Source organism: Aphanomyces invadans (assembly GCF_000520115.1).
Source record: "Aphanomyces invadans strain NJM9701 unplaced genomic scaffold supercont1.37, whole genome shotgun sequence".
In the NCBI taxonomy this organism is placed as follows: domain Eukaryota; phylum Oomycota; class Saprolegniomycetes; order Saprolegniales; family Verrucalvaceae; genus Aphanomyces; species Aphanomyces invadans.
Window position 1 is genome coordinate 282,372 of NW_008580182.1, and position 20,197 is coordinate 302,568.

The 20,197-nt window shown below is 51.6% G+C and overlaps 9 protein-coding genes across 13 annotated transcripts; 2 read left to right on the top strand and 7 right to left on the bottom strand.

The window, feature by feature from the left end:
- Window positions 1-353: 353 nt before the first annotated feature.
- Window positions 354-797, bottom strand: H310_12222 (hypothetical protein; the record flags this gene model as incomplete). The annotated part of the gene is made up of 2 exons (XM_008879211.1): window positions 354-677; window positions 726-797. 2 exons carry the CDS (start codon window positions 795-797, stop codon window positions 354-356), a joined length of 396 nt encoding a protein of 131 aa, XP_008877433.1.
- A 4,836-nt stretch (window positions 798-5,633) lies between these two features.
- Window positions 5,634-7,855, bottom strand: H310_12223. Of its 2 annotated transcripts, XM_008879213.1 has the most exons (9): window positions 7,567-7,855; window positions 7,453-7,518; window positions 7,381-7,410; window positions 7,012-7,335; window positions 6,842-6,958; window positions 6,724-6,786; window positions 6,557-6,673; window positions 5,896-6,503; window positions 5,634-5,845 (listed from the first exon to the last, which is right to left on the bottom strand). In XM_008879213.1, the coding sequence occupies exons 1-8, from the start codon at window positions 7,834-7,836 to the stop codon at window positions 6,315-6,317; spliced, it is 1,176 nt and encodes a 391-aa protein (XP_008877435.1). In that variant the 5' UTR covers window positions 7,837-7,855; the 3' UTR covers window positions 5,634-5,845; window positions 5,896-6,314. The 2 variants fall into 2 exon arrangements, with proteins under 2 accessions (XP_008877435.1, XP_008877434.1); XM_008879212.1 differs by having other exon boundaries at window positions 5,896-6,673.
- A 725-nt stretch (window positions 7,856-8,580) lies between these two features.
- On the bottom strand, window positions 8,581-9,320 carry H310_12224 (hypothetical protein). The gene has a single exon (XM_008879214.1). The coding sequence runs from the start codon at window positions 9,041-9,043 to the stop codon at window positions 8,654-8,656; it is 390 nt and encodes a 129-aa protein (XP_008877436.1). The 5' UTR covers window positions 9,044-9,320; the 3' UTR covers window positions 8,581-8,653.
- A 585-nt stretch (window positions 9,321-9,905) lies between these two features.
- On the top strand, window positions 9,906-10,939 carry H310_12225 (hypothetical protein). The gene has a single exon (XM_008879215.1). The coding sequence runs from the start codon at window positions 9,949-9,951 to the stop codon at window positions 10,807-10,809; it is 861 nt and encodes a 286-aa protein (XP_008877437.1). The 5' UTR covers window positions 9,906-9,948; the 3' UTR covers window positions 10,810-10,939.
- Window positions 10,940-11,051: 112 nt separating this feature from the next.
- Window positions 11,052-12,242, bottom strand: H310_12226 (hypothetical protein). Its single transcript, XM_008879216.1, has one exon. The coding sequence runs from the start codon at window positions 12,221-12,223 to the stop codon at window positions 11,153-11,155; it is 1,071 nt and encodes a 356-aa protein (XP_008877438.1). The 5' UTR covers window positions 12,224-12,242; the 3' UTR covers window positions 11,052-11,152.
- Window positions 12,243-13,066: 824 nt separating this feature from the next.
- Window positions 13,067-15,408, top strand: H310_12227 (hypothetical protein). Of its 3 annotated transcripts, none has more exons than XM_008879219.1 (6): window positions 13,067-13,387; window positions 13,443-13,567; window positions 13,627-13,699; window positions 13,906-14,370; window positions 14,585-14,775; window positions 14,850-15,408. In XM_008879219.1, the coding sequence occupies exons 1-6, from the start codon at window positions 13,070-13,072 to the stop codon at window positions 15,208-15,210; spliced, it is 1,533 nt and encodes a 510-aa protein (XP_008877441.1). In that variant the 5' UTR covers window positions 13,067-13,069; the 3' UTR covers window positions 15,211-15,408. The 3 variants fall into 3 exon arrangements, with proteins under 3 accessions (XP_008877441.1, XP_008877439.1, XP_008877440.1); XM_008879217.1 differs by having other exon boundaries at window positions 13,906-14,361; XM_008879218.1 differs by having other exon boundaries at window positions 14,585-15,408.
- Window positions 15,246-17,022, bottom strand: H310_12228. Of its 2 annotated transcripts, XM_008879221.1 has the most exons (7): window positions 16,745-17,022; window positions 16,632-16,696; window positions 16,343-16,582; window positions 16,142-16,295; window positions 16,018-16,081; window positions 15,676-15,968; window positions 15,246-15,632 (listed from the first exon to the last, which is right to left on the bottom strand). In XM_008879221.1, exons 1-7 carry the CDS (start codon window positions 16,982-16,984, stop codon window positions 15,432-15,434), a joined length of 1,257 nt encoding a protein of 418 aa, XP_008877443.1. In that variant the 5' UTR covers window positions 16,985-17,022; the 3' UTR covers window positions 15,246-15,431. The 2 variants fall into 2 exon arrangements, with proteins under 2 accessions (XP_008877443.1, XP_008877442.1); XM_008879220.1 differs by having other exon boundaries at window positions 16,343-16,696.
- Window positions 17,023-17,420: 398 nt separating this feature from the next.
- On the bottom strand, window positions 17,421-18,112 carry H310_12229 (hypothetical protein). Its single transcript, XM_008879222.1, has one exon. It carries the CDS (start codon window positions 18,082-18,084, stop codon window positions 17,773-17,775), a length of 312 nt encoding a protein of 103 aa, XP_008877444.1. The 5' UTR covers window positions 18,085-18,112; the 3' UTR covers window positions 17,421-17,772.
- Window positions 18,113-18,663: 551 nt separating this feature from the next.
- Window positions 18,664-19,751, bottom strand: H310_12230 (hypothetical protein). Its single transcript, XM_008879223.1, has one exon. It carries the CDS (start codon window positions 19,708-19,710, stop codon window positions 18,772-18,774), a length of 939 nt encoding a protein of 312 aa, XP_008877445.1. The 5' UTR covers window positions 19,711-19,751; the 3' UTR covers window positions 18,664-18,771.
- Between the last annotated feature and the right edge of the window lie 446 nt (window positions 19,752-20,197).

Consider the following 20,197-nt stretch of genomic DNA (forward strand, 5'->3'; position numbering starts at 1 on the left):
TGAGGACAATAATTTTGAGTTCGAGTTTGTACAGCAATCCAACAACACAATTCAAAATGAATGAAGGCAATTCATGTTATCACAAACCCAGGTGTCCATCTACTTTCTGCTACTGAGCGCTGCATTGACCGCTTGTTGCAAGATTGCTTCTTGCATCGCGTGCTGATACTGTGCTTCTTGTTCGTGTTGATCTTGTTGCGCTTGGAGCATTTGTGCATGCGCTCGGGCTTGAGACTCCTATAATTGATATATCATTTGTCGTTGGTGTTCCATCCCAGCCATCATTCTTGCAAGTACTTCTTCCATGGTAGTCATTTCTTCCTTAATTTTTGTTTTGCAAAAAATGTTCGATTTTACAAATTAGCAAGGTATTCCGCTGGCGTCTCTTCGATCTTCTTCTCTTCGCTCTTCGGCTTGACCACCAATATGTTGTCGATGTTCTCAGTCACGTATCCGGATGCCAAACTCAAACTTGCTTGAATCTTGTAAAGATCGCCCAAAACGTACTTAATCCGATGACTGTTGGACTTGACGTTCGTTTGCTCCAAATCGCGTCTGAACCGCTCGATCACGCGTCGCACTGCTTGGAGCTTCTCAATCACGCTTTCTCGAATCGAATCCAAGTTTTCGATGTCCGATTGGCCCAAATAGTGGATTGAATTAAACGACACTTTCGTCTGTAGACCGCCTTTTTACGCTTTAGTCTTTTTGTCCCTTGAGACAACCTTGCTTTCCACCGCCGCCGCTTGCTCCGCCTTCTTGAAATCCTTCTGGTTCCACGCTGTCTTCTTGTCCATGCGTGGGTCCGGTGCACTTGGCAATAACAACCTCAACACTGGTCGCTATGAAAGGTCGCGTTGAACCTTTGCTTGAACCAGATAGAGTACCCTCACTACCGTCAAGAAATGTGGAGTCCTTGAGTGAACCAAGACGTGCTACCAACTGTAGTGTGTTAGGCACAGACGAAATTTATAAGTGCATTGATTGCCGTGATATCCTGCTCTAACGGTCCTTCCTTACGTGGCTTCGCTAACGGTGTTCTCAACGGATATTCTTCGTACTACAATCCCTACAGATCAAGTCGACAATCCAAGTTATTTTCATTCTTGACTTCGTTACATGAGCACTATCGCAGAGCTAGATGAAGCGTTTTCATTACGAGCAAACCGCAAATATTCTCTCGTAAACTACGCCTTACCGATTGAGGAGCGTGCCATAAATCACATTCCAACTCGTGAGGCTCTACCACGCACAGACCATGGATGGACAATCCCGTGGCTGTGTAAATGGCGGCTGCCATGCCCCATTTGTCGCCAACATGAAAGCAATCCCTTGTCGGCCAACCACTTCAGCCACGGCCGGGTCCATATGCACCAGCAATTGGAACGACGTTCTCAACGACACCCGTCGTTCGGCTTGCTATAACCGGAACTGTCGAGTTTATCCAGCTTCACCGTCTCCTGCCAACTCGTCATATCTCCATTAAGAACTGGTTCATACCAGCGACGGAATGCCCAGTCAAAATCAGAGTTGGCACAGCGATTTGTCAGTCGGAATTTGGTTCCGAGACCTAGGAATTAAACCGAGATCTATCGTCAAGTTGACAAGAAGGGGCAGGGGCTACACGAAGGCAATGGAGGTCGTCCTCTGGGCGCACAACGAACAAATTCCACGTCTTGATGTCGAGCAAGAAGAAGGCGCTATTCCCAGTCGAATGGACATGAGTCCGTTCAGGTTGGACGACGCACGTGGTTACGAGTCCTGGGTGCCTGAGCACATTATACTGTGCCTCCGAGTCTGGCAGTAGCGATGACAAATGGACTGCATGGGAGCTCTGTCGGGCAAAGAAATACCAGTCCACCACGAACACTCAATTTAGTCCTAGGAGCCGAATGAAGCAAAGGAAGCTTCTGATGGCATACACCTCCCTTTGTCACGTCGGTGCAATGTCGACGGCGTCCATGTGGAAGCAAAGCAAGCTCATGTTCCAGTAGGGATCCAAAGTGTACTGGATGAATACAAGGATGTATTTCCGAAAGAATGTCCCGACGGATTGCCTCCCGAGCGTGCAGTTCAGTTTGACCTCAAGTTGAAGCCGGACGCCAAGCCGCAGAATCGTGCACCATTTCGAGTTGCTAAAGTGGAACAATAGTGTATAGACAAGTTTGTCAAAAAGCATAATGACAAGAAATGGGTTGAATAGTCGACAAGCGACTGGGTGGCGAACATCTTTGGAGTTCCAAAGAAGGACGAGAACGGAAGGATGTTTTCTTGTCAAGTGTGGTTAAAAACGGCGACTGCAAACACTCCAATTCGATGGGTGCTCGACTACCGACATACAACTCACAGTCTGAAATCCCCAAGATTCCTCTTCCGAACAAAGAGGACTTGTTCAACAAGATGTACGGATGCAAGGAGTACACGAAGAGTGATCTTGTGTCAGGATACAATCAAATTCTGGTTGAGCCGCAGGCGCGCAAGTATACTTTGTCCCTTACACACAAGGAGATCTAGCAGTGCTGCCCCAATGGGAATGGCGGGAATGCCGAGAATATGGTCGCGCCTTTTGCGATCTTTGTTCGACAAGTATTCCTTCGTCATGGTGTACTTGGACGACATATGCATCCACTCAACGACGATGGTGGACCATGTCGAACACTACGAACTGTGTTGGATATCTTGCGCAAAGAGCAGTGTTCGCTCGACTCGAGAAGTGTGCATTTGCGGACGGCAAGGTATATTTCCTCGGTAATACGATTTCGAGTGAAGGTTTGCAAGTTGATGCAAATAAAATCCGAACGATCGAGCAGCGGGCAGCCCTAGACACCGCAAAGAACTCATGAGTTTCCTCGGTATGGCAGGTTGTTACCTCAAGTTCATAGCAAACTATGCCAAGCTCGTGTTGCCTATCAGCGAGCTTACGAAGAGCAAAGCACCATGGAAATGGACGGAACAACACATCAAAGCATTCCTAGTAGTCAAGGCTGCGTTGCAACAAGCTCCTGTTTTGCAACATCCTGACTGTGATTGTCCATACATGGCGACGACGGACGCCTCTGGTTACTGTTGTGGAGCTGTGCTTTCTCAAAGGGATGATGATGGCAACGATCGACCTGTTGCATTCCTGTCGAAGAAATTTTCCGACACAGAAATAAATTGGTCATCAGACGAGAAAGAGCTCTATGCCATCAAGCTTGCACTTGCTAAATGGAGACCTTACGTCTATGGGTCTCACTTCGATGTCTTTACGGACAATTCGACATGCCAATGGTTTTTGAAGACTCCAGTACTTTCGGCCAAGTTAACACAATCTTTGAACTTCTTTGGTGCTTTCGACTTTACATTACTTCATCGACCGGGTAGGGTGAACGTGGTGGCGGGTGAGTGTCACGATCACCGGGAGGCAGCATTCAAGTCAACGATGCAGCAGTTCATGAATGTAACGGAATATGTTCGATTGTTATCATTCATCGATACAACGAACGTGTGGGCGGTATCAAGGGCTCGAACCTTCACACATAGAGTTTGATGATGGACTTGCCTCCTCAGGGGAAGGAGAGCGATGACAAGTTTGAAGTCGAAGCGTCACAAAGACTCGTCATCAACCACACGGAAGAGCTTTCGTCTAGTACCGATACGATGGACGTGAACATGAAGAAACATTTCGTTAAAGTCTATGTAAAGACGAAAGAGTTCGAAGACAGCAACAAGTACTTGAAGAAAGATGGTCTATACTTCCTGAAGACGAAGCACCAAGTGTAGAAGTTGTGTGGGTCAAACGACTACTACTTGAAAGGCGAGTTCATTTTGCAAAGTCACCATACGGCGGCACACCCAGGCGTGAGAAGAATGCAATAGCACATTGCGCAATCGTATTATTGGAAAGGACAAGAAGATGACGTCAGACTCATGTTGCGACTTGCGAAACATGCGCGAGTTACAAGATAAGTAGCGCTACGGCAAATGGAAAGATAACCCCCATCAAATCTCCTGAAGAATGTTGGCATACAGTTTCAATCGACTGGATCACTAGTTTACCGGTGTCGAAGGGCAAAGACGCGATCATGACTTGTATAGACAAGACGTCAAAACGCCCAAAGTTCTGTGCCACAAGTTCAAACGTCGATGCGCCTCAAGCGGCAAAGGAGTTTTCGACAAGATTGTACGACATCATGGACTTCGAGCCGTGATATCAGCGATCGAGATCCCAAGTTTACGAGTTCGTTTTGGATAGAACTCATGAAGGTCATGGAGGTGAAACATTGCATGACCACGGTAGGACGGGCTCAAAGTGACAGAGCCACAGAACGACAAAACCGACCTCTCGAAGATGCCTTAAGATGTCAAGTCTCCTACTTAGGAAGTGACTGGTCAGAACATCTCGGCAAAATTGAATATGCACACCAAGGATTAGTGCAATTGTCGATGGGCTTAGCACCTTTTGAAGCGGAAATCAGGAAGAAACTTGCGTAACCCAGTTATGAACGACTGTGAAATTTTGATTGAATGCACGACGAATTTCGGAACGACGAAAAGAATGATCATGATGGCGATTAACAACCTCGACAAACGCAAGCGCGACAAAAGAACTATTATAACAAGAAACGATCGTCAATCGAGTACAAAGAAGGCGATTTTGTCATGTTGGCTACGCGCAACATACCATTGAAGCACGAGCAGTTGAAAGACAGAAGCGACAAGTCGAAGCTTGTAGATCATATGGCCCTTCAAGATCGTTGAAGTGGTAAACTCCAATGCCATGCGGTTGAAGTTGCCAAACAATATGAACCGACTTAGCGACGTATTCAACGTGGATCGATTTAAGACCATGTTCAAAAACCCAAGTGTTTTGAAGGTCGTCCTATTCCTATTGCCACTCCAGTCAGTCTGGACGATGACAAAAACGAGTTGTTTATCGTTACTGTTGAAGAATCGTCAATTCAACCGCAAGACGGAGAACTTATTTCAATGGCACGTATTTGGGCCCAGCATGAAGCGACCTAGGAGCTTGATAGCAGCATCAAACCTGTGTAGCACTACAGTGGCGGAAGTCACTTTTTATGACACCACCACGAATTGCATGGTTCGCGTGTATGGTTGCTTATTCTGTGCCAAAGGTTCATTCAAATGAAGGCCGTAGGGCTTCTTATACGAGAACTCGTCTTCATTCGGGCTGCATGATAAAATCCCTGACACTGCATGCATTCGCAATATTCCCAAGAGGAAGTCAGGTTATTGCATGATGGTGAATTCAAGCCTATTGAAGGCATTATAGAGAATATCTCATATTAATACTTCATCATTGCTCCCTTGGAAGCCAAGACGGCAATGCAACGCTTGGGCATTGACGGTCTTTGCAAGAGAAGTCAAAGTTTATAGATTCATATGGCCCTTCAAGAACGTTGAGGTGGTAAACTTCAATGCCATGCGATAGAAGTTGCCAAACAGCATGAACCGACTTAACGACGTATTCAACGTGGATCGTTTTAAAAGACTATGTTCAAAACCCCAAGTGTTTTGAAGGTCGATCTATTCCTAAAGCCACTTCAGTTATCTAGGCGTTTATCGTTGACGCTGTATTGAAGAAATGTCAATTCAATCGCAGCAAGACGGTGTACTTAGTTAAATGGCATGGATTACCCGAGCATGAAGCGACCTGGGAGCTTAATAGCAACATCAAACATGCGTCGCATTATACGCGTCTGATTTCAGAACTACGAAGGCGGCGTGTAACCAGCGTTCGCCAAAAGCTAGTCTTCTCGATTCACTGCAGATTTGATTGATTTTGGGCAATATATGGATCGGAGGCCGTGTAAAACGAATACTTCTTCAGGTCCGATTGAGGCTACATAGCACGAGCCCCAGTTAGCTGGGAAACAAACATCATGGACTTGCCGGTTCGAATGAACTTGGAGGCACGGTCGGGATCTGAAACTCCAACGTCACAGGGCGGGGCATCGTGCTGTTATGAGCAATTGTTGGACCAAGAAGCGGTTGGGATTGATGCTGGGTTTGGTGTTTGGTGAGCGGTTTTTCGCGGTCTCTTAGGTCGAAAGCACCCGTTAGCTTTGTAGCAATATCCTGAACAAAATGCACAGTCGGTGGCTTGGGCGCCCCGTGCAAGTGGGGGCTTTTCGGGCGAGACTGGATGCTTCGCTTGGTCGGGTCGAGGGGCCTTAGAATTTGGCGCGGCGACACGAGGGGTGGCTTCGAAAAGAGTTGGCCGGTAGGCTCAGTTGCATTGTTCGGCATGTTGGTTGGATGATGCTTGGGCAGGTACTGGTCGCACGAGAGGCACTTCAACGGCACTTTAGTTAGTCCAAATTGGAAGCTGTCGTCCATGTGTTGGTTTTGCTCAAGTTTTCGCATGTCGACCTTGTCGGCTTTCGTGTCCAGCGTTCGCACAATCGTTTGGATGACGTCCGAGTTGGGCAGGCGTTGCAATGTCGCCCGCATTTCGTCGATGGATGCCAGCGCTGCGTGATTCGACAAGTCGTTTGAAGCTGCAAATCCATTGTAGCTAGGCGACCTATCCTTAGACGACGAGGACAAATACCTTGGCTTGGAGGTGGTTGAGTTGGGCCAGCATGTCGTCTTGTCGCGGACACATCGCCAGCTGCATTTCCAATTGATGCTCGAGCTGGGCATGCCGTTCCAATTCCGTTTGCACGTGCTGGAAAGCAGATTGACAGAATGTGCCTACAGAATTCCACACTCACGCACCTCGAATTGGCATCGAAGGACTTCATGCTTCAAATCCAACGCCGCCATCGAGTCTGCGACCATCTACTGATCGAAACAACGCCGTTTGAACATGGCGCAGACGACGTCGATTGCGCACCTGCCTGGCCTGGAGGCCTGTGCTATGCATAGACGACCATATCCCCCACTGCACCCGTTTGGACTTTGCCGGCAATTCTGTCATCGCACATGCGAGCTCTGCAAGGCCGGCCGCCTCCTTGTCCACCGAGAGCAATGAATCGACCCCAAGTGGAACGCGATCTCTTTTACCTCGGGATTCAATGCCGTAGACTGAACATGCGCCACAAGTGCGACCAGGCCTCGTTCCAAGTCAATCATTGCCGCCAGGGGCGGCTCAGCTTCACCAGGTCTAGCATTCAAGATTTTTTGAATTGCATGTCGGGTGTCAAGCGCCAAATCACGGCAATCCGAGAGGTGGCTAAGTGCTGTCAGGTCGTTTGACAGCCCCATGAGCTCAAGTGGGCTCAATCCGCAAAGCACTCGATCTCGCCATGCAATTTCCCACTCCGCCATGTTCGGCACCGTCGCTTGAACAGCGTTGATATGCTCGTGGATGTCTCGGCATTGGCGCGTCTAGTTCGATGCGATGACGAGCCGCGTGGCGAACAGTGGACCCACCAAATTATCCACTGCAGCTTCGTGCTGGCACTACGCGCGTATGAGCCACGTCAAGCACAGCCCGACACATACTTGACTCTCCTGTTGACGGTGCTTCACCTGGCCGAGCGATTGAAAGATGGACTCCAACGATCGATTCTGCGGCGCGGCCAAGTAAGCACGAGGCTGCATCCACGGCGTACGTACGATGCGGTCGAACTCAGCGTCCAGACCTAGCAGTTTGTAGTTGACGGCGTCGATCTTCTCGTCGACGTAAGCCAAGCATTGCTGTGTCGATGTCGCGATCATGGCTGCGACATGACTCAAGTCCGGACCAATAGCCCCCACGTGCTTGGAAGCGTCGGTCTCGATCGCTGTCACACGCAAGCACAAACTGTGCACTAGCGACTCGATGAGAGATCCCTGAGCCACGAAGAACGACGTCACATCGCTCTCCAAGCTCTTGTACAGAGCCATGTTGAATCCTTGCACGCTCCACGAAACCACCGTCATGAACCGTTACAGACTAGCAGTTACACTGGAAACGGCCACGAGGTGTAGGCATGTGTGTGGAGTGCGGCGCAGAAAAGAGCCTTTCGAGCACCCCACGTTTGTACACACCGGTTGCCGCGGTTCGTATCCACGGGGCAGATGAGCATCAAATGAAGCAGTGAGAACGCCGTCACACGTGCCCGTGATCTCATTCTGGTGCGTTGCAGCACAACCCCTGTCCACGAATAACCTCAGGGTGAAACGGGGGCGACCAACACCGGTGCACCTGGTGCAATCGCTGTTGTGTTTCATCCACATGCTTGATGCCGAGCCCACTGCCTGAACACCTAGCCTTGACTGAGACTTCCCGGCGTGTTTGGAACCGACTGGACGACTCCAACGTCCTTTGCCAACCGGCCTCACCCTGCACGTGCCTTGAGCAGGCAAGGTCCATTAGCAATACTACACTGCCAACCAAATCTGTTTCAAAACACAGCTGCGACCTCATCTACGACGTGGAAAAGCACTATACTATGGAGGGAAGAGCTGGGTGGAGGTGACACACTCGACGTAAGCGCCGCCAAATTGACCATCGGGTCATGCCGAATGCAGCACTCGACCGCGGTGGTGTTTGTTGTTCTCGGCGCATGCGCAAGAGTCCTCTCAGCGGAGGTCCCAAAGCATTCCTTCAAAAGAAGAGTGAAGAGTGAATCGTCATTGTGCCACCGGAGCACCATCGACACCGTGGCCAACGCACCGCTTGATTCCTCGAACCATGTCATGCCGGTGGGCAATGACACATTCATTGCTCCTCCGTTACCGAATACCGCGGCAGTTGACGCAATTGGAATGATATCTGACCGCTGCGAACTGTGCCGAGACACTGGGCAGTGCTGCAAGGCCATGGTAGTCCTGGTACGATTTGCTGGAACGTTTTGACTCCAAGTTGACTCTTCCCATCCGCCGCCTGCGGCTGCGTGTTGTTGTCAGGACGCGTTCTTGTGCCTTCCATTCGCTTTGTCGTCATGTGCATGCTTTCAACCAAGTCCATGGTGGCTCGCGCACGCTTACACTGTGTCACATCACTCAATGGCTTCGCTAAGGACCAATGTTTGCCGATAGAAGAATGCCCAGGATACAATGCAAGTGGCCAAAGCAATGTGCTTGCTAGCCTTCCACCCAAGCCGTTCATGCATTGTCGGTCGCACGAGCTATTTACGCGACCGCAAGGCAATCACGCAGTCGGTGCCGTGAGTCAAAGTTGTTACGACTGGTGTGGTCGCGAATCCTGAATTCGCTCTTGATCTACTGCGAGCAAGACTCGCGAGATCTTGGGAGCGCTAGCACCGCGTCCTTCTCGCGGACCAACCATGTCGATCCCGTTGTGCCACGTCCCCCGTTGACTCGGACGCATGGGTAGCCGACGGATTCGACCGGAATCTGGAACAAGTGCAGGTCGAAGAGTTGTGGCATACAATTTCCAAGTATATTCAAGTCACCTTGATGCAAGTTCGAAACTTTCGAAACAATTTCGACCCGACTGGACATGTGAGGACAGGATGGTCGCCCACGACAACAGCTCGATTCAAAGTCCAGGACCTGGGAACGACGTCATATCAAAGCGAATCTACACGTTCATCCACGCAAGTGCGGTCCGAGGGAAGACTGCCTCGGATGCTGGCCATGCTTGACACTTCCGCGGTCGTCGTGGGTAGGTGCGCTATGTCCTCCATCCCACGAACTCTTCCATTAAAGCTTGGAAATTCGCAATTTGACAAGGATCGTGCCGACGTTCGATTGGTGGAATCTGAACGAACGCCATCTGATTGGCTGGATGGTCTGGAGCGTGAAAGGGTCGAGTTGCACACGGTGGATTTGTTGGAATGCTTCAAATTTAGACCAATGAAAGGATAGTGAGATCGTGAAGGAGTCTTGATTGGACAAATATTGAACATTTTAGCAAATCAAATGACACAAATTGAACCCAAACATTACACTGCGCCAGAGCCGGCGCACGTTCCGGCGAAGGTTCTGTCGAATTCCCGACCAAATTCTTCGTTTTCGCCGCCTGGACAGACCCTGACGGGGGTGGTGACGATGCATCATGTGCCGGTGTTCCTCCAAAAGACGTACGACATGATCGAGAACTGCGCGGACACGGTCGCGACGTGGTCCACGACGGGCGAGTCGTTCATCATCAAGCGCATCAACGAGTTTGCGTCGGAGGTCTTGCCTCGGTACTTCAAACACAACAACTTCAGCTCGTTTGCCCGGCAGCTCAACTTTTACGGATTCCACAAGGTCAAGAAGGAGGACATCCTGCTCCGAGCGAAGGGACTGGACTCGCCCACCGATCCCGACGCGGTATTGGAGGCGCAGGGTTGGTGGGAATTCAGCCACCCACTCTTCTTGCGAGACCATCCCGACAAGATGGGAAGTATTCGACGAAAGACCTACGCAGATTCGAATCAAGCGCAAGCAGCGGCGGCTGCCGCTGCCTCCGCCCAGTCGTCGTCGCCCCCGCACTCGAACAAATCGGAACTCGACGAATTGAAGGGCTTTATGACTGAACTCGTTGATGACGTCAAGACGGAATTGGCGACGCTCAAGAACCAAGTAAACCTATTGACGAACCACATGACGTCGCTGGGAAGTCTCATGCACCTGATCGTCCAGACACACTCGATGGACGCTGCTGAACCCTCGCTGAAGCGAAGGAAAATTTACTCGTCGATGCCTCCTACAATGCCCCAGCAGCACACCATGAACAACCCCATCACACTCCCGCCGTTGAACGCGATGGCCTCTCCTCACGGGTCGCCGCCGCCTACATCATCCCTGCTGTCGACGATGTACACCAAGTACAAGTACATGGATGAGCGAAACGAGCTGGAAGAGTCGGAAGCGACGGCGGCATACGTCCTGTGGAATCATGCTCGGCGGGAAAAGATGCTCTGACCGCGCCGAATGCGGAGGATCACACGTTTGAAACGTTTTGTAAACATATCGAACAGATTAGGTAGAGTAACAACAAACTAAGTATAATAGTCAGGTTGGAGGGAGATGATGTGGCGTATTCTTAATGTACAATTTGTTCTTGAAGAGAACGATAGTGTACGTTCCTGCAATCGGAAGGACACAACCTCCTGGCTGCAGCACGATCCTCTGAACCGCAGCGTTTGCAGTGCCTTTTGTGATGCTTTGAAAGTTGAGTAGGGTGTGGAGTTGCTTTTCTAAACGTTTTCTACACGTTGGAAACGCGAGATGTTGTACAAATACCTCAACACGGGCATGTTTCTAATTACAAAGTTCGGGCCGTCGTTCGCTTGACAGCTGCGACGATGTCTTCGACTTGGGGTACGGCCAGTCGCTCCAAGTTCTCGGCGTACGGCATGGGGATGTCCGAGCCGGTCACGCGCTCCATGGGGGCGTCCAAGTAGTCGAACGCGTCGGTTTCCATGAGGATGGCGGCGATTTCAGCGCCAATGCCGTGTTGGCCCCACCCTTCTTCAACAGACACAACGCGCGATGTCTTCTTGGCCGACGCAATGATGGTATCGCGGTCCAAGGGACGGATCGAACGGAGGTTGATCACTTCAACGTCGATTCCTTCCTTAGCGAGCACTGCCGCCGCTTCGAGAGAGACGCCCACCATACGCGAGAAGGTCACAATGGTGACGTCCTTGCCGGGCTTCATGATCTTGGCCTTGCCGATCGGGATGAGGAAGTCCTTGTCTTGCGCTGCCTTCGAGACTGGGAACGACGTGCCGTACATCAATTCATTCTCAAGGACCACAACCGGGTTGGGGTCACGCACGGCGGCCTTCAAGAGACCACGGGCATCTTCGGAATCATACGGGACGACGACCTTCAACCCAGGGACCGAGCCGTACCAAGCGGCAAAGCACTGCGAGTGCTGGGCGGCGACGGCAGACGCGGCACCGTTCGAGCCGCGGAACACGATCGGCACGGCGATGTCACCGTTACTCATGTAGAACTGCTTGGCAGCTGAGTTGATGATTTGATCGATAGCTTGCATGGCGAAGTTGAACGTCATGAATTCAACGATCGGCTTCGTGCCATGGTACGCAGCGCCAACACACAGACCAGTGAACCCGGCTTCCGTGATCGGCGTGTCCCAAACGCGCTTGTCGCCGTACTTTTCCCAGAGCCCCTTGGTGACTTTGTACGCGCCATTGTACTTGGCGACTTCTTCCCCCATGATGAACACAGACTCGTCGCGGGCAAGTTCTTCATCCATGGCCGTGTTCAACGCATCGCGAACGGTCATCTCATCAGCAACAGTCGCCATCGAACGGCGCGCAAGGCCGCGGAAGGGAGTAGAGGATTGCTTGAGCACGCGCGCCAACATGTTGATTGCCAGAATGAAATGACTACGACTGAACGCCACACAAGCGCCGCGACCGAATTGGACCAATCAAACCACGGCATTTCCAAGCATACAAATCTCAGCATAAACGTGACGTCATATGGATCGACAAGATAATTTTATTCCATCCATATACAAATATCAAGTATATTGAATTGTGGACGCAAAACGACCCTCGCCGAATGCACGAGTCGCATCACGCCATCGTTGGCCCAACGGTGCGAGTGTTGAAGGGGTGATCCAGACGAAAATGGCGCACTGATTGGAACTTGTCCACCCCGGCGATGGGCTGCAGGCACGAAACAGGTCGAGGACACTGTTTGCCGTGTGGTGACACCAAAGGTTGCCATGATCGGATGCCTCTTTGGCAAACCCAGCGAGCCGCCATCACTTGCTGACACGGTCGTGGCCACTACACACACACTTCCTGATTGACGAAAATCCTTGCAAACCAAACAAAGCGTTGCAACTCTTCTCGTTTTGGACGTCGACACCGTCTTTTCGGTGTGTTCTTTGCAAGTGAGCGAAGTCGTTCGAGGGCCAGACATCATGCACGAAGCGTGCACGTTGCGTAGCTACAAGTGCACAAGTGCATAGCTACAAGTGCATATGCAAACAAAGCAATGCGACATGCGAGCAGATACCTGCGCAATCGAAGCTGGAGTGCTTTGGAACACGAGCATCACACAGAGGACCCAAGCGCATTCACGATGCCAAGCTGTCGACATGGATTTTTGTGTCCAAAAAGTCAAAATTCAATTGCATGAAAAAATCCAACAAAATGTCCTGATTCATGGAATATTAATATGTTCACAACTGATCGATCGAATGACAAGTGCGGCATCCGTCCAGCATCGCGCCGTGGCAGAAGTGCTGAGTGCCGTTGATGACGAGGATGACAAGAAGGAAAAGAGATCATCGCAAAACGTAGACGTGCCACGGTGGATGTACGTTGCATTCTGCGCCGAAACGTGCGCAAGTGTATTGCTCACGGCGACGTTCAACACGTTCCACGTCGAAACGTTCTTGACCGAGTATAAGCTCGAGCTGTCATCCTACGCCACAGGCCACGCCATCTACGCTGCGATCAACACGCTCAATGATATCGTGGGCGCCGCCGTCCTCGACTCCCTTTCCCTTACCAAGGTAGCAGCTCTCGATTTGTCACAGTTTCACCTCCCGTCGTGCCATGCACGCATAGGGCCGCGCGTGGCTGCTCCAGTGCGGCGGTCTACTATGGAGTCTTTGTTTTCTGCTACCGTGGTACCCTTGGCCATCCTACCCCGCTGTGCACTTCGTCTTCAGTTTATCCTGCTACGACACCATGTACGATACCGTCCATGCGAAGAAAGTCGCACTTCTAGTCTCATGCTGTACTCCATTAGGTACTCGTTTTGCGCCATCGCAGGGGGATCACTGCTCACGGAAATGGACATCACGGACTCCCAACGCATTCACGTACGCCTATTGCACAACTCTGAATTTCCCTACCTTTGTTGTCCTTTCCACCTCATCGCTATGCTCATGCACCAAATTGACGGTCTTTTTGGCATGTGCCTTCCGATGTCGCCGTGCTTTCCGCATTGGCGCGTGTGCCATTTGCACATTTGTTGGCTCACCAGCGTTCTTGCGTCGTCAGTCTTCCAATCCGAGGTTATTCCTAGGTGTTACGTGTGAAGAGCATCTTTGGAATGGCGACGACCTTGTTGGTGACGTCGTTGGGCCAGACGTTGTTTCCACACAAATCTGCCTTTCGGTTCTTTTGCGCTGGGCTAACTCTTGTCTCGGGGGTTTGTTTTGCCGTGTTTTACTACGCGATTGAACGGGCGTCGCCCCGGCGCTCCTTGTCTCGTTCGGCGCCGTCGTCGATTCCCACCGCCGGCGGTGCGGTGCCATTGAAGGCCGTGCTCGGGGAGTTCTGGCATCTCTCCAACTTTCATGCGTGGCTGGGCATGGAAATGTGCTTGGAAACGCAGGCTAACTTCAATCGGAGTTACTTGCGGCTTTTCGTCACAACGTTCGTGCCAGATCCAGCAATCGCGCCGCTCTTTGTCTCCATCTTGCCCGTCGCCAAGCAATTCATCAAAATCGCGGCTTTTTCCGCCCTCGACCGCCTCGGAGTATACGAGGTACGGTGGTTCGATATTGCCTGCGTGTTTGCAAATACGTTGTGGGTTGCATCAGTTTACGTCAGTCAATTCCAGTTCTTGAAGACGCCGCTTCGTATCCCTCTTTATGCCCTCATTTGTTCCTGTTTGTTGGCATGCTCTTTGGCCCTTGCTGACCTCGTGGTTGTAGCTCCAATTTAGAATTTTGGTGACAGCCCTGGCGGCGATTTCATAGGTTTACAAGATTTCGTTTCGAGTAAAACTGGCTGCGGCCTTCGTTATGCTGGTACTCGGCGGTAGCAGTGGGGCGTCGCTTCCGTCATGGATCGTCCTGGCGTTCATCGCCGTTAATACCATCGTGACGGATGTTCCCACGGGCGGGTTCACTGTCGCCATGAGCAACATGCACAAGGAAATGTCGTTGAGGTACTTCCCTATCGATCTATCTTTGGTCAGATCCCCCCCGTTTGCCGAGAGGAATATTTTTCTTTTGCCCACAGGCGCCTCAAGATTAAACGAGATGCCACCAAGGATCCGAGGACGTCCAGGCCCAACTCGTGGGCGTTCTCGTCGTTGTCGGGAATGTTCATGGGCCTCAATGCCGTGTTTTGCAAACCCATGGACTCGCTGTTGCCGATTCTGGCAGCGCAATGGCTTCAACTGGCTGCCGCCGACGTTGGCGAATCGAACGCAGCCACGCGCACCGCGATGTTTCAACTCCTCGTGGGGCCACCCCTTGTACTCAGCGCGATTCAAATTTGGAGCTGGAGTCGATATGGTCTGACACGGGAAGCCATGTACGTTATCGATGCTGAGTATACGTACTTGGCTCTCCACGGACCATCTCCCACTTCCCCATGACGGCTCTCACGTTATGGAGCGTTCCGTGGTGAGTTGTCGATATCTCGTTCAGTTCCCCATCATACTGCTAAGACGATTTCTCGTATCAAGATATCACATCTCCTTTGCCATGAAACCAGTGACCAGTGTTTGGAGAAGACTTTGGAAGGGGACAACGGCTCATGACGCCTCGTGAGTGCATCGAACTGGAATGGCTGGTGACTATAAGCAAGCAGAGATGCCTACGACTCGACCTTGACATGTTCTGTGGCGATGGCGCTCGGGAGGCGGCGGACCCACGCCGGGCGATTGAGTGAAAAGATCTCACGGAGTACGAGGACGACCGTCACGGTGGCGACGGCACATACGATCAAATAGTTGGGGAAAGCATTGTAGGCGTATTCGACGCCGCAAATTTTGTACCAAGGATCGTTGACGTGGAGCTACATCATCGCGGTGACGACGGGGACAATCCAACTGCCATACCTGCGACCGGGGAGCCCCGCAGAACGAAAACGCTTCGTCAAAGTGCAAGACACACAAGTAGGTAAATTTCGTCTGCGGTGTACCAAATAGCGTCGAGTACGTTGTCGTGTGGCTGCAGTTCCCGAGCAATTGGTGGTACCCGAGCGAGACCAAGTGGGATGGGTTCACCACGACCAGCAGCAGCGGCATTAAGCCCAAGTACACCATGCTCGCCTGGACAAGCGCGTGGTCGTACCACGAGTGGTGCCATTCACCATCGTATTGCCACAGCACGACGTTCTTCTCACTGTCGCCTACAACACTCGCCTATAGGTCGCGATGGAGCTGTGCGGACGTGCTCACCGCCGCGGCGATCCGATGCCCACACCCATAGCGTTGATAGCACCACCAACCCAGTCAAGACAATCTACCGGTGATGTGTTTTGTTAGGTGCAGGACAGGGTCGCTTGGGTGCAGGACTACGTACGTGACTCGACACATGGAGTAGATCGATGAACAGTTGAAAGGTTAGCCCGTACGCGAGCATGGACACTGGCAACGCGAGACATATCGCTCCTGCCATCACGCCATATTCGGTGACCGCATTGGCCTCTTGGAACTCGAAACCTATCGTCATCCGACTGACCAAAGGTGAACATGGGACGTATGAGACGACGAGGGAGCGTACGAGCGAAGGAACTCCAGACACAGGTGAAACGACGCGGCCGAGTAAGCATGGGAGGCCAAAATCGAATAGGGAACGTTGAGAAAGCGGTCTTCTACAGTTGGATCGGTGTCGTGCCAAGTCCACCACAACAGTTTCGACCCTAGCAGCTCGGCAGGGAACACTAGTGCCATCGTGAGGACACCCACAGCAGCAACACTCGACGAGAAATGCAGGTTTAGCCTCAGCGCCGCGATGTACGCCCTACATCATGCACGTTTTGCGTGGATGACGGCGACATGGACGAGCGTACACGTAGTAGAGCGAGGCAAACAGGAGCACAGCGTAGACAGGGACATGACCGTAAAACAGCATGACCTAGTGGTACGACGTGACACGGTGGAGGATTAAATGGGCGAGACGCACCAGAGCTTGTCCATGCCACATAATCGCAAGGTTCGGGTCGATTTGCCCGAGGCCAAACAAGAGCGTGTGAAAAGCAACAAAACCTCCGAGGACGAGCTGAGTTCGCCGAGGAGACCCCGCCGCGTGGACGAACGCCATGAGAAAGATGAAGTAGCTGACAAGTTCCATCAGGACAAGGCTGTAGTTGTCGAAGACGAGCTGCAGAGGCGAGTTCAGCGTCATGAGCGCATTGAGCACCATGGTCGCACTCCAAGTGCACAGTTAGTTGGCAATTCGCATGACGAATAATACTGTAGCTTTCAATAGCCTTTCTAAATTAATTCTGTATAGAGTACGAGTGGATTTAAACTATTACAGGTATCGGTTTCACAACGTCGTTTCAAAAATATTTCCAAATTTCTGGAGAAATGCGATAAGTTTTCGAATATCCATCAACTCGAAGTGCTCCTCGACAAAACTGATGCTGGGAGCCAGGCGTCGCGAGATTCGAGCGCTTCGACACGAATGCCAGAATACGATGCCTTGGAGGGAAGAGACCGGTCGCTCTCACCATGGAGGGTGGTTGGCATGGCCAGCTCACGCAACAATTCGTTTCTCAACAAAGTCGAGTCAACAGAATCTCCAGCTTTGTGGCGGAAGTTCCGACCAAACTTGAAACAGCGATTTCATTTTGAGGGGCAAGGTGGCAGCGACTCAGGAGACTGGAAGGACTCTTGGAATGCTGTAGCGTTCTGCAAAGTTGTCGTGGCCAAGATGCAGTGGCGCGCGAAGTAGGGCTATCAAATGCGCAATTGAATCGACGGAAAGGCCGTTTGCACGGACACTTTATAGCGGGTGTACGACTGCCATGCGTACGGATTCAAGTAATAGACTTACAAGCAAAACTACTTTACAAACGATCTCGGAGACTCGACGCCAACTTCGATTGTATGGCCAAAGTCAATCCAGAGATGTCGGGAGATTGCTACGCGAAACGTCCATGCGCTGTTCACACCACGATGTGGGCTGGATGCGATGGGCCATCCATCTTACATGCCGGGATGGGTGAACTGCATAGCGCCAGATGCTTCGTGGATAAAACACACACGTTGTTTCGTGGGGGAAAACCGCGCTGTCCATCCTGGCGGCAAGCAGCACTCGTTGACGTCGACGCCAAGGGCCATGCGTTGCATGTTGTGCGTGATGGGGTCCGTCTCGAAAGCGTAGGCAGGTCCTCGAATAGGCGAGTTGTTGCCCGACGCCACACCTCCTCCATCGCTTCTGGTCGACGGCATGTTCACGTGCTTGATCGTGATGTCGAGCACCTGGAGCAGACTGTTGTTGTCGAAGGATGCCGCCATGAGTTGAGTTGGGGCTGGAGAATGATGGATCCAAAACCCATCTAGGTATCAATACGTATCCGGATTCGGATATCTTCCCATACAAAAACCAAGTATGCTTGTAGTGGGTGATCATCCGGATACAATGTATCATTCTAACTAAGGACTAGGCCACAGGCGCCAAAGGCCATCTTGGTCAAGTTATGGCCCAAGGCAAGATGCTCGGTACGGTAGCAGATCATAAATGCCGCGTCGCCGAAGCAGTGCACAGCGGCGGAGGGACGCCAAGTTTAGCTATGTGGCCGGCTTTGTAGGGTCAAGGTAGAAGGGGGCGCTCCCGTCGAGCTCGCATTGTGTTCGTGTTCACAACAGGGATACAGTACTTTGCAGTTTCTCGAGCTGGGCTCCATGATACCGAGCCTACTTTCCCCATATCTATCCATCCATATTCGTGGATAACTGATTGAGACGGTTTTCAGAACCGAGAGATTCAAGGAAGGAGTTTGACTACGCCAGATGAAAGTATGCAGCAGTCGTGCAAGGAGCTTGGAATAATTCTCCACACTTGCGGTGGTTGCGACTGTAATTCAACACGACGAGCACGCATGTGCGGTTGGATCTATTTCTTTTTACAAACTTTGACGTGGCCGTCCATCCATCCTGATGTCAGCCACGTATACATAGGGTTTCTACTCGGTACTATCGCTTCTACAGATGACACTTGGGTCGCTTGACCAACGGACAAAACGTGGACTGGTGGTCGTCGGCACACTCGCCAAGGACGAGGCCTTCCACGCCCAATGGACTTGGCGACCGGTCTCGCTTCAACGACAGAGTAGTTGATGCCATATCGATGCACTGGGCGAGAATCTGCAGACAACGCTCAACCTTGGCTGTAGTCGTTGCAGGCACAAGCTGCGTAAGCGACGCAATAACACTGGCGCAAGATGCATGATGACCCGTGACCTGACACGCCAAGGTAACAATAGCAACCGCGATTTCGGATGGCAAGAACGCTAGCATTTCGTGCGACATCCGACTGGCGGCGAGGAAAGGGAGGCACGCTTCGCCCAAGCGCGACGAATCGTCTGGCGATAACTCGACCACGAAGCACTCTACAAAGTGAATCGGGACGACAATGTGGAGATTCCACTCAAGGACATCAAGCATGGACGTCTCCATACTCCGAATAGTGTCGGGGGTAAATCCAGCCAAATGTGCCAAGTTGGCCGCCTCCGCGACAAGCAACGCATCGGGCTCGTGGAACTTGGACGCGACCAAGAGCGCAACAAGTCCGACGAGCTGCAGGTTGTGCTGCGATACGGATCTTCGCGAAAGATGTCGGTCGAGGTAGTTGAGCGCAAGGTCCGTGGTAACTGTTGCGAACTCGAACTCTGTCGAGATGGCCACCATCCACTCAGCAATGCGCACGCGCCACGATGCTTCCATGCCGTCGCGCTGCACTGTGCAGATGTAGGTGACGTCGGGTCGGTGGTCGCACTCCTTCTGCAGGAGCTCAGCGAGGATGTCCTTCATGGTGGCCACCGTGAGCTGTGGGATGATGTGATCGTTGAGCATTGCCAACACCATCAAATCTTCGTCACAGCTCAAATCTATTGCACTCTCTGCGTCGTTAGCTCCGACCATGGTGGTGGTGGCGGATAGACAGGCTGGCTGCCGTCGGCGACTCAAATTGTGGAGTGGCCGAAGTTCGGGTGTATCATCTTCTGCAGGGCGTCGCTGGGTTTGTATGCGTTGGCATGGCAGTTACACGCCAGGATTGGTCGACGCAAAATGTTGTAAAACAAATGGCCGAAAAAAAGTTTCATCCCAGCCATTCAAGCTAGGAGGCCGGTATTTATTCCTTTTTTTGAGTGGCAACCAACGACCGAATGACTTCAACGTTTTGGAGCTCAAATGAGTACATATGTATTAAATGGTGGGGTGCATGACGACGGAGGCCAAGTGTGTGTCGCTCATGCTTCCATCGAAACCAAACAGCACTAACGAAAGGCACAGAAAGACATCACCCGTAGGTGAGACTGCTGCTACCTCAATCGCATGGCGTCGTCGTCCGCGACAGTCGTCGCAGAAGAACACCACTTACCTAGGCACAGATGGTCCCGTCGCCTGG